This window comes from Morone saxatilis, unplaced genomic scaffold, assembly GCF_004916995.1.
Source record: "Morone saxatilis isolate NCDOM2014 unplaced genomic scaffold, NCSU_SB_2.0 Contig18, whole genome shotgun sequence".
Classification (NCBI taxonomy): Eukaryota; Metazoa; Chordata; class Actinopteri; family Moronidae; genus Morone; species Morone saxatilis.
Genome location: NW_023339740.1, coordinates 21,186,902 through 21,200,137, shown reverse-complemented (window position 1 = coordinate 21,200,137; position 13,236 = coordinate 21,186,902). Strand labels below are relative to the sequence as shown.

Sequence of the window (13,236 nt, the reverse complement as noted above, 5' to 3'; positions counted from 1 at the left end):
AGATGGATAGATGGATAGATAGATAGATGGATAGATGGATAGATGGATAGATGGATGGATGGATGGATGGATGGATAGATAGATAGATAGATAGATAGATAGATAGATAGATAAAAACTGATTAAAACATATAACATAACTCTTATAATCGATATCTGATGACTAATAAAAAGTTACTTTCAAATGTATTCTTATATTCCAGCTGAAATATCAAACATTTAAAATTAGTAGATGACATTTGTGACACTTTTTTTAATAAAATAAAATATTTTTAAGTTGCCTGTTAACATAAATTTGAATTCTAAAACCTTTTTAATGTTATTAAATAATTAATTTTACATTTATAACTGCAGATTTACAAGTAAAAAAAGCCAAATGTCTTGGACAAAAATATCTTGCCTCAGTTTGTTTTTCTAAAGCTTTTAACATTATTAATATGAATTTACTCATCATGAAATGTTTAATTATAATAGCACAGCAGACACAGGTGTAAGTAATAACAGTAATGATGGCTTTATTCCAATTACGTGGATCAATGAGGCAGTATGCACAACTGGCACATCTGAGCATCGAAATAGAATATGCAGCTATGATTAATGTTGTTAGTTACATCTGTGTTTGACCGTTTAAAATTATGGCAAAGTCATAAAGTAATACATTGTGAAACATGTTTTCCTAAAAGAAAAAAGCAGCTCAATGGCAAAATTATGTAGCTACACTAGTGTGTCAGTGTACCTTTAATTCATTTCATAAATCAATTTATATTTCACCTGTCGAGTTAGCTTTTATTCTTCTCTTTTTACACAAGCCTCCATGTTATTCTCACACTACCATATACTGATTCATTATAACACTGACACCTCAAAAAAAGACCTCAGTCCTTAATTACTACAGGTGTAATCAGGTAAAAGTCATATTGATCTTATATCCCATTTAACCACATAGTTTTCAAACATGCTTTACAAATAAGGTGACTTGGATTTTTAATTGGACAAAAAAAATCCACAATCAAACTGGATCAAGTTGGATAAATTTAGCTGTAAACCCAGCGGGGGTTCGGTAGGGGACGGGGAGGTTGTCAAATAAGTGTTCTACCCTCTCAGCACTATTCAAAGTGCAGTGAAAAGCCCTCTGCCAGTCAAACATGCATCTCAAGTGTCATATTTATATATATATAGCCAGTTCCGGCTGGCTGCCAGCCGAACAACACAACCAATCACTAACAACATTGTCACTGTATCTCCAAGGAGCAAGTTAATGCACACATCTCTCTCTTAGGCCCAACACGAGGCAGAGAGAGAGAGAGGCTGCATGTAGGACGTACACGGGTACACACTGACTCACTCACACAGCAGGAGAGGACAGATATTTTTGTCAATCTTTTATTAGTAAACAAATTGACAATTCCCTTTTACACATTTGGAAATACACTGCAAACAAGTGTTTTCAGGCATTTTGTTACAATCAATATGAAACATAGTAAAAAGCTAAATATGGTAACTACAATGCTGATGAAATTACTGCAGATGGTGTACAGGTCTATTGTGTTTACACAACTGGCTTAGAATAGAATATAGTTATTGATCTGTGTGCAATTTGATGGTATATACCTACGCTGAAAAATATACATAATATAGATTAATCACATTCCCAGGGCCAGCCCAAGACTATTGGTATTTTTCAATGCAAAAACTGGCATACAATTTCTATCCATGCCTGTTTTCAAATAAGGGAAAAAAACACGTATGTCATTATCAAACTTCAAATAAGCATTTATGTGATTAGCACTTTAAATCACTATGTTACATCGACAATAAAAAAAAAGGTTAATTATGCGTGGTGTAGTAAAATGGCTTTGACATTATTTGCCACCGTGTTCTTCGCAGCAATAAGAACTGAGCAAACAGTCAAAACCTAAAATAACATCAAAAGGACATTAAGGAGTCTGTTACCTTTTACGAGAATGTTTCACAGAGATAATAACAGACTGCAGACAGGGTGTTAGTTAGTAATAAGGTAATAAGGGCCAAAGAATACAAACAGTCAAAGTGCAGCTTTCAAAAGTACCAGAGTGATTCCCTTTTTGTGACGTGATTACTGAAGCTATGTTAAATACTAGCTAGAGTTAGTATTATCGTGTAGTGCAGGGCGAATTATCAAAGACAGCAGCATGAATCAAATTCCATTGCTTGAAGTTTAAAGTTTTGACCTAGAATGCTACTCTGGTTTTAAAAAGGGATTTGGTTGGCCCCATCACACCGCTCATTTGATGAACTATGTACGAGCTAAACTGTCATCAAATCAGCATAAAATGAGGTCAATATAAACACGTCATTATCGTCCGTTTGAGAGACTGTAGGGTATGAGATCACATTTGTGCATGAGTGTGTGCTCTATCTGTGTGAACATATCACTCTGTAACTGGTTTCTTTGATTAGGTCACATTTTACCTTTGTCGTAATAACAACTATTGCACTCGATAAGGAAATCCTGAAGGAATAGGCAGCACTGCTTAGCACACGACTCATCAAAAAACAGATACATTTAAGATGCTTACAGGCAAATAAAGCTTTCGCTGACAGAAAAGCACACAATCCAAATTTATAAATATGGAAATGCAGTCTAATTGACCCCACATCTGTATTTTTTGGCAACTTTTAAAAAGAAGTTCTGGGGCTAAAAGGACTCAAGAGATACAGACACGCAAGGAATTACACAGAATTAATAAGTCTGTGGGGGCTTATGAGTCAACTGCTACTGAAGGCTGATATCAGAGGTAAATCAAACTACTTTAACATGGTGCAAAGATCGCAGAGTATTTTCATGAATGTAAGAGGATGATCTGGAGCTCTTGTCGTATAGTGAACCAGATTTGTCTGGAACAAAACGAAAGCTGTAAGTGCCTGGGATTTAGAGGAATGAGTCAAAAGAAGGGGTTGGGAGAAAGGAAAATCAGAAGGCAGACCTTGGAAGAAAGCACGAACAGTAATTCAGAGCAGAATGGAGACTAAGGTTCATTAAGAGGTCAGCATGTCGACACAGTGCCACGTCTAATTCGGCACCTATAACGTTCCGCAAAGGGGAAATCTGAACTCTAAAATCTGAGTTTCCTCTAAACGATCTTTAGTTTCCAGATCTCATTGTTTTCATCGCAGGCCAGGTAGTAAAACAACACTGCGTGTGCGAGCCAGTGCTGATTTAAAAAAAACAAAAAAACAATCTAAAGATGAAAAATGTTTACGGGACAATTAAAGAATTTGGCAAGACCTCACATATATCATAAAACTGCTGTAAAGTAGCAGCAAAGGCTTGAGGAAAATTAGATTAGAGAAAAATAAAGCTAAAGTAATGTTGTGAGACAGCTGGCAGTACACTGTGTGCACTAGGGGGAACTTCATATTCAGGACTGAGTTAACACCTTTTCAGTAAAAGTGTAACACATCTGTAACACGCATCTGGGACTGTTATCTTATAATAATAAGCTTAAAGACTCAGCATCTTCAGCCCTGATTAAAGCTCCATCAGTGGGAGATGTGGACTGTACAACTGTTCATGTCGCAGAAGAATAAACAAAGTGCACAATTTAAAGAATAGTTTGTTTCGGGAAATACACTTATTTGCTTTCTTAGGGTTAGATTAGAAGAATGATACCATTCAGATATTTCTCCATTAAATATAAGGGACATAATTTAGAACGGAAGCAGGGGTAAACACCGGGCTCGCTCTCGAATGTTTAATCAGTATACAAATCTAAGTATAAAAACAACAATTTGATATTTTACAAGGGGTTTATTTGCCGGACTCTTTCTTGGCTGAGACCAGTAACATCTTGGAGTCTCCGCAGGTTGTACGGCAGCTGCTCAGAGCCAAGAAATATTGTGGCATTTAACTCCCAGTAAAACAGCAAATTGTTGTCTTCACACTTAGTTTTCCGTATGGATTAAACAAACAAGATATAATGTGTTAATTACTGAGCTCTAGATGTACTGGAAGGTGGATTTTGTTACCTTTGAACAGAGCAAAGCTAGCTACTTCTCTCTTGTTTCCCGCTACATATATTTACCATACATATATTAGTATTGATATTCTCATATTACCCTAGGCTAGAACATGAATAAGCATATTTCCCAAAATGTCAAACTATTCTTTCACTGCGTGGAAGTGAGCTCCCACACACACACCTTTCATTTCTGCATTTTTAACCGTGTGACTGCAATTTACCTCAAAACATCCACTTGGTATTTTGCCTTGAAAAGCAATGTGAAAAACAGCAATCACAAATAAAAATGCAAATTAAACGTGCTAGACTGTGAATCACCGACATCCCTCCAAATATCCTTCCAAAAAGCAAAAAATGGAAATGAGAGATCGGTACTGATGTCTACCAGAACCTCTTTCATCAAAATCGTATGATAAATTAGTGATTACACACATTAACTGTACAGATGGATCCTTCACAAAGTTGAGAATGTTTGGGGAGAGATCTCCCAAACAAACAAAAGGCAATAACTTAAGTACTATCAAAATAATTTGGTGAAATTGAACCATTTTCAGTCCATGTTTTGGTTGAAAGATAATAGATTTGTACAAATTTACAAGTACAAATTACTTCTGAATCCATGAATCTGTTTCTGTGTACTTCCTCTGATCAACCTCGGGGCTATAATACACCAAACAGAGGTTGATGTCCATAATGGAAGCCAGTAAATTATATGTATGGGGGTCCTTCAGTTACACATCAATGTATTAAAGCAACGCTCAGTAAACCTGTAAAGTATTTCTCCTGCCAGCAATTTTCATACGATACATGACGATTTGCTGTTGTTGAGTGCCGCAAAAAACGCATTCGCTGCGGCCATCTGTTTGGCAATGCTGCATCCTGGTGTCAGTGATAGCTGGGTGTTTGAGGGTGTGTGGTGGCTGTAAGCTGAAGCAGGCCGAGGGTAAACGAAGGTCAGGTCACAGGTCACGTGGGGACAGTCACCGGCATCATCAGCAGCATGTCCTGCGAGACTCTGAGGCCTGCCGTCCCAGTTTGAAACCTTTTCCTGAAGTTGCCCCTGCTGCGTCTACAACGGGGATGCGCTTACCTTTGAGGACACACAGACACACACACACAGTATTCAGCTTCCCTGTTCTCCTTCAAAGTCTCCATTACCACACATACACTTTCTTACTGTGTAATGCTGTGATTTTTCACATCTATTTTTAAAATACTGAAAATTGACAGTAATAAATCTGTTGCTGTGCATCATGCTTTTTTTTAAAGAAATGTTTCTATACATTAGGAATGGTGGCGAGACATTTACAGATAAAAGATAAAAGATTTCGATATTTTTCTTTTTCTTTTTGAACTTGAATTTACACTGGAAATTCTAAGTCACAGTTTTATTGCAGTAAAGTATCTTAACTTCTTGTATACTAAGTGCAAAACCAGTATACTACCCATATTACAATATATATTAGAATATAGTATATACTGGATCCAATTAGTATGGTGTGGGGAGACGAGCTGTGTCCAAATAACAGATTGATATCATAAATACAGCATTGGATGTGAATTGTGTTTTTAGATGTACAGTGTTTTTGCTTTATTTCTCTACCCATATGAACACACTGCATACTCAAAACCTACCTACATAATTAATATGTAGTACAGGACACAGCTATTGAGTATATCTCTTGATCTCTAGCTTATCAGTTGCCACTCAGAACTCAGTCAGCTGCTCCCACAGCTCCTTGTCTCTGCAAATTAAATGTTGAGTAGTCATGATTAAGTTGATTCTGCTTTACTTCCAACATGACATTATCTGCAGCTTGTTCTGAATTAATATATCCCTGTCAGGAGTCTGATACAAACATAGAACAGACTGATAACACTCCATAAATGTTTAGAAATGATACCTCTAATAGGCAATACTGTTTAAAAACATAGTGTACCTGCTTTAAAACACATAGAGAGACCAGATAATTATCTTAATGCTGCTTAATGCTTAATGTGTCACAGCTTAATGGGGACCTGAGGATGTACAGGCCAATGACACCAAATGCTCAAGAAACACACTCACTTATCTCTATAAACACCTCGTTGATGTTAATGGCATTCTTGGCACTGGTTTCTACAAAGATGGCATGGATGGAGTCAGCATAGTCCTTGGCATCCTTCTCTGGCACTTCCCTGTAAACAAAGAAATACGTCCAGATTATCATGTTGCAAAAATTCAAACAGATCCTTTCAATTTAACCATCACATTTACTTCAACAGCGGTAACTTGGAAGATTTCTTAATTTGGTGGAAGATTTCCTACTAAAAATCTACAAGCACGTCAATAGCCACAATGATTAAGATGAATGAAAAAGAGTCTGCTCACCTAATATTCCACTGCAGACAAATTACACAGAATACTAATCATTATGAGAGCCAATATCCCTCTTTGCACAGCTGAATGCACTTAAGCTCCACAGACAATGAATGTAAATTATATTTTGAAGCCAGACATCAGATATCATTCCGATGCTAAAAGGTATTATTATTATAATTCAGGTTCACCTGGCGTCTGAAAGGTCACATTTGTTGCCAGCGATCGCGACCACTATATTGGGAGGACCATGCTGGCGCAGCTCCTTCACCCAGTTCTTCAGTGTTTGGAAGGATTCCTGATGATACAGGTGAATAACACATTACACTGAATTAATCAATAAGCAGACAAGCACATAGGACTTCCCATTAAAGTTTAAAGGATTAGTTTGACATTTTGTTTAATACGCTTGTTTACTTTCTAGCTGAGAATTAGATTAGAAGATAGATACCACTCGTGTTCTTATGGTGAATACAGGGCTGGAGGCACACTGATGTGCACGGGAAGAATTAAATACGTGTTTACCCATTTTAATCAGTGGCAGTCAATGTTGATGTTGAACGTATGGGAAACACTGAATGAACCCATTATATCTTGTTTGTTTAATTCATCCAAAACTGAATTATAAAAACATAAATTTGCTGTTTCACACAGGGTCAGTAACATCCTGGAGTCTCTGGTTGTCTGCCAGCTGCTCCTGGCCAAGAAATAGTCTGGCAATAATTCTTGTAAAAGCGCAAATTGTTATTTTACAAACAAGATGTAAGGTGATAATTATTGAGGTGCGGTTAGGCAGAGTTCATTAGTTTTGGACTGAACCAGGCTAGCGGTTTACCCGTTTCCAGTATTTATGCTAAGCTAACGGCTGCCAGCTGTAGCTTCGTATTTACTGTACAGACATGAGAGTGGTGCAAATCTTATCATATAAGTATTGCCAAGAAAGCAGATAAGTGTATCTCTGAAACTGAACCATTCCTTGAATACACATGTGAATTAAAAATGAAGGAAAGACATGGAACTACACAATGAAACTATACAGTAAGTGCTTAGTGGATTAGTGGTTGAGGAGAAAAAGGAAATAATACCTCTTTTGTGATGTCATAAACAATGATAGCCGCAGCTGAACCTCTGTAGTACATCGGTGCTAGAGCACGAAACTGTGGGGAGACAGAGAAAGTTCATTTAGCTCAAAGAGAGACAGTGTTTACTAAAATATCTGCTTATATCATTAAGTCTGCATATAGCTTTGAAAACATGTGAAACAGAACATGATGATCAGAGTTAAAATATCTTCTTTTGAAGACTGTTTTGCAATCTTTAATCTTTTTTGGATATTAAAAAGGCTTCTATTATTGCAGTGTAATTGTATTATATTTTTATAGTATATATACGCCCAATAGATCAATAAACTATGTCTGGGCTTCATAGACTATGGCTAATCTGTTACATAGGCACAGATCATGGTCAATAAATAATACTGACTGTAACAAACTCAAAGCAGAGTATACAAATGAGCAAAAAAGACACCAAGTACCATTTCAGTAAACCAAACGCCCAGTGTTCTCAGCCTATAAGCCGAGTAGCTTTATTTGAAATGGAAGCATGGCAAGTCTTTCCACCAAGACCTCACACATGTGGTAGCCATCAAGAGAAAGATGAGCAGAATGTGTCAGAAGCTGTTAGCGTTTTGATATTTATGGAAGACTATACATTTGATCTTAACCCAATAGATCAGAAAGCCCTGCATAATCAAAACAACATGTGTATTTCTACATCCATAGCTGCCTCGGAGGCTGGGGGTTCCTTTGGCTAGGTTTGGTATTTTTCTGGTAAAAAACTTTCCAGTGCTCACTGAAACCTGTCTTCAACATCAGCCTGCTGTCATATTTTAAAACATATTGTTTTTAATGGGCATGTCTGTCAGTGTGTCTGTCGACTGGTCTGCCACTTGAAGCCGGATGAAGTGCTAAGAAATAAACTTACTAATTTTCATGAAATCAGGAAATCATTCATGTTCCCTTCAGGATGAATTATAACATTGTTGATCCCCGGACTTTCCATCATATTTTATCATCAGTTTAATTTTTTTTATTTCTCCAGTACTGTGGCTTATTACAAAAAACCTTTCCAACAATCTCAGCTGTACTTTCTGTTTAATGAAAATTAGCAAATGTTACTATGCTAAAACGTAAACCTAAGACAGTGAACCATCTTAGCATCTTGACAGCGCAGTATTTACCACTATGGAACTGGCAGTGGCTCTCTACTAAATGGCGCCAACTTAGCTACAATGCTTATGTTGCTAGCAGTAGGTTGTAAGTCTCTTACAAAACCGTTTTGTGACAAAGTAATAGATAACTTTATTGTCGGGTCTTGATATGAGGCCAATTTGTTGTTATACAGCTCTGGAACTAATTAGTTTTTCATCTTTCAGTTCAAGCTGTGGTCGACAATGAGGGGCTGCGCCCACAAAGGTCAGCGCAGCTCTGGTTTAAGTTATAAATATGAAGTTGGTCTCACCACAGACATTTGTGCAAAGCAGTGGCACAACCGCTCGCTTACAGGACCTTAACACAAAAGTGTAGTATGAATCCATTCCCTTGCTGTTTAGATGATTTTAATGCTGAAACAACTGTGGACTATTAGCTCTTGATCTAAATTCAGATGAAATGCTAGCAAGGGCCTCTACAGGAGTTAAAGTAAATGGTGATAACAAGACTACAGTATATTCAAATTAAAAAGGATTATTTTGCCTCTCTAACTGCTAACCTCTTTGTATGCCTTCTTGCAATACAAGCTGGACGTTTTTTTTTTTTTAACAGACTAATAAAACCATGTGTCATATATTAACTAATGATATTTATTTTAAAAGAAACAACTCATGTCTGAAAAAGACCTTCACTTAGAATGACCCTGCTTTCCCGCCAATTCTATTTTCCTTCACAATACGATGGAATAAACTATCCATCTCGGAGTGACACCGTTACCTCAGGAAAGTACACATTCCACATAATTATAGTTGTTACTGGCCCCAAGTCCACCAACGGGAATCCAACTTGGGATATTTGGCAGAGGCACTGAGGAGAGTGCTGTCTGTTTCATTGGCTAGTGTTGGGCCTCGCCACCACCAGTCCTGTGTGGTCTATCTCTGCCTTAACCCAAAGAGCAATTGCATTAGCCAGACGTCTGGCCACACTGCAGCCCAGAAAACAGCCCCAGTGATACCCAGCGAGTGCTGATTAATTGCTAAAACCACGAGCTGGGTGCATAAAGAAAGGAAGCCTATTCCAGCAGGATGCGAGGTTCCTCTCGCTTGTTTTCTGTGAGAGGGAACAGTCAGAGGGGGAGGCCTCAATGGGCTGTTGACAGCTGGGCTCAAATGTACTTGTAAGGCCTCATCTGGTCTCGAGATATGGATTGCGGATTGTGGAAATCACAGAGCTTTCCTTTTTGCCCTGGTCTCTCCTTCCATGTGCATTGGCTGGCTTTGTGTTCCCCTTACTCAACTCAACAGATTTTGATAGGCCAAAGCTCCACAGAAGTTAGAAAACAAGCCATGAAAAGCTTCAAAATACCTCAGCAGCTTTGTATAAAAACACAAACACATGCAAAAACCTACCAAAGGAATGTAGCTACTTTTTCCCACACAGATGTGAACCCCTTGGGAGGCTGAGAGGCGACATGGGAGTGAAAACGTGGGTATGTGGGATATGAAAAGATGGAGAAAATGTATCACAGAAAAATAGTTTGTTCCCAAGAGAAGAAATGTTCCACAGGAGAAAACACAAAGGGGAAAAAAGGGGACGTGGAGTTGCAGTGAATCTCAGATAAGACACGGTAGCAGCACACGCCAGTGGGCTGAGACAGCTTGGGTTTCATCCTCTCATCTTATCTTAAACAGAGCTGCATTGATGTCCCCTCAAGGCGGCGAAGAAGCCAAGGACCCCGGGGGAAAGGAGGATAAAAGACAAACAGCATCTTATCTCACCTCTGGGGAGAGGACAGCAGCAGGGATAAGGCACTACAAGAGCAGGGGATTGTGCATGAGAAAAAGAGAAGGACATGTACAGAAAAAGGGAAGTGATGCGGAAAGTTAAGGCACAGAAATGTGGGATGCAGGGTGTGAGTCAAAAGAGAAAGCATTTCCTACAACTGTCTGGGGCTCGGTGTTGTTTGGGCAGGCTTAAATGCTAAAACACCAAGATGTATCCTGTTTCTTATATCGCACATCTGCGGGTAGATTCAGTTTAAACTAAACTCTGTGTGGGTGTGTGGGCATTTCAGATATTGCTGCTATAGACACACAAGAAGGGTAGGTTGCATAAGAAGTGGCACCTGGACATGATAGTCGCTAACACCTGTCAGACGTGTATGCAGCATTAAATAACACCAAAGGAAAGCAATGGTGCTCCTTTACTTGCCTTTTAAAATGCATGAATGCAATGGGGAAGGAGTGAAAGGGAAGGGAGACAAAGATTAAAGGTGACAGAAGGGACAAATCATGGCAGATGTGCTGATGTTTCTACTAAACTAAACAGACACCCGTCTAAAGAATGCCATCGGACCACACACACATCATTTAAACTAAAAGTGGACTCCTAAAACAAGAGCACTACAAGGTTTAGGTTCCTGGTTAGTGGGCAGAACTCTACCTATAGAAAGATAAATGTTGCCCCCTATCAGAAGTAATGAACAACTGCACTAGTCACTTTCCCCTAGGCTGATTCAGGGAGTGGTACGTGCACATGTGGGTAGCTTTTTCACTTCCTTTAAAGCCACATGGGAGGAATCGGTAGATTTCTAAAACAAGCCAAGTAAAACTGATTGATTGCAATATCGAAACTGTGTGCTGTGCTGTTGTGGCTTGGCTGCTTTAAAGCCAAATCACATGTGAATCTTGTTCAGGTCCACTAGTTCATTTTAAAACATAAAGGCTGAGGGCCAAAACCTCAGTGGATATTACTAACCCGCTCCTGTCCTGCTGTGTCCCAGATCAGGAACTTGTGCAACTCGTTTTGGTATTGCACTGTCTTGGTCATGAAGGATGCCCTGGTGAAGAGAAATGGCTTCATGATTGATATATTATGTCACATTGATAAACTTTGCTGTTTTTACAAAATATAGACAAATAATAGAGCTGCAACTACAGTGAGAAGAACACACATCTTCATCTATATCATCATTGTCTACCAGCTTTAATAAAACAGCGACGTCTCAAATGTCATATATTCAAGAGGACTTACTTACATTGCATCAATTCAATGTCTAATGCTATATTTTTTGAGGCTGACAACAATATCAATAATCGGTTTTGATTAAATTAAAGTAAGATTTTGATTTTGTTATAAAAATGCAATAACAATATATCTGCCAGAAATAAATGTGTCAGTGTTTGTCAGTATAATAGTGAGGTTGCCTCAAACATATATGTTATTGTTGTTATTTATAAAACTGGTATGGTAAGATATGACAATAATTATTGGTTTGGCTGTAGTATGGACTGAGGACACTGTACACAATGTCAAAATACAACAAATGCCTATCACAAGTTGACAAAGCCATTTCTTTAAATTGCTTACTTTAATTAACCAACAGCCACAAAAAAAACATTTAATTTATAATGTCGTGAAACAGAAAAGCAAGATACTTTTTGCATTTGTGAAGATAAAACCAGCAAATATTGTGTGTTTAATAGTGAAATTAATTTAAAAAAAGTAAAATAAATTGGAATTAGGGATACAAAATGTAAAAAAAATCGTTTTCATTCTTAATAACAAACTATTAAAATTGGAGCTGATTAATCTATACAGTGATAGACAGAAATGAACTGACTACATGATAATGTCCTGTAACAACCCTGAACACAAACCGGTGAAACAGACTTTTGAGCGACAGCAAGAACTTACCCAATTGTTGGGTTGATGTTCGGGTCGAAGCTGTCTTCCACGAATCTCCAAACAATACTCGACTTTCCAACACCAGTGTCCTGCAGAGACAAAATAAAACCGATGTTTACCAAACACAGCCAGAAACCATTAATACAAGTATAATTGCAACTGTAATCAATCTCTTTCAATAGGCCCAGACACGTTTCTGTGGCATCTTCTGCCTTCCTGCTCCTTTTGTAGTCCTGTAACGTTGTGACAGTTAAACACCACAGACATGGTTAAGCTACCGTACACATTTAATTTATTAGCAAATGAGGAAGAGGAGATGTGAGAATGGTTCTTTAGGAACGAATCAATGAGGTATTGATAGAGGAAATGATGATGATGGTGTTATAAGCAGCCAAGACACGTATGAATATTGTTCCTGTGACTGATGTGTACATAGTGACTGCAGCAAAGAAAAGCAAACAACAATTATTTTCACTATTGGTTAATTGTTTAGTCAATACAATGTGAAAAATACTGAAACATGTCCAGCACTGTATTCCAGTGACTCCATATGACAACTTAAAACTCCTTGTTTTGTCTGGCAAAGAGCCCAAATTATATAAATCAGCAATAAATCTTCACATTTAAAAAGTCAGAAGAAGAAAATGTTTGTTATTTTAGCTTTAAAAAATGACTTATCATTACTCTCGGTGATTCATTTTGTACTGTACTTACAAATTAATGGACTAATAGGTGTATTTAAATGTTATTAGCAGAGGATGCAGAGGAGATCTGTATTAATGCTTTCAGAACAAAATATGGATTTATGCTGTTGTTATATGCAGATTATACATAAACAAAAATGTTGTTCCTGTGACTGACAACAATTATATCTGAGGGCAAAACAAAAACAATCATTTTTTTTATTTGATAATGAAATGCAGCCACTCGATCACAGGTGTGAACACATGTACCTGATGTAAACAGACCACCAGTATGTA

General features: G+C 37.7%; 1 protein-coding gene across 1 annotated transcript in view; it reads right to left on the bottom strand.

The window, feature by feature from the left end:
- Nucleotides 1–2,914: 2,914 nt before the first annotated feature.
- rab22a (RAB22A, member RAS oncogene family) overlaps nt 2,915–13,236 on the bottom strand; it is a 10,744-nt gene continuing 422 nt past the window's right edge. The window contains exons 2-7 of the mRNA XM_035661763.1: nt 12,266–12,489; nt 11,327–11,408; nt 7,445–7,516; nt 6,551–6,657; nt 6,069–6,178; nt 2,915–5,090 (exon numbers count right to left, since the gene is read on the bottom strand). Coding sequence (XP_035517656.1) covers nt 4,993–5,090; nt 6,069–6,178; nt 6,551–6,657; nt 7,445–7,516; nt 11,327–11,408; nt 12,266–12,489 — 693 coding nt within the window. The 3' untranslated portion in view covers nt 2,915–4,992. The remainder of the gene's footprint in view (nt 5,091–6,068; nt 6,179–6,550; nt 6,658–7,444; nt 7,517–11,326; nt 11,409–12,265; nt 12,490–13,236) is intronic.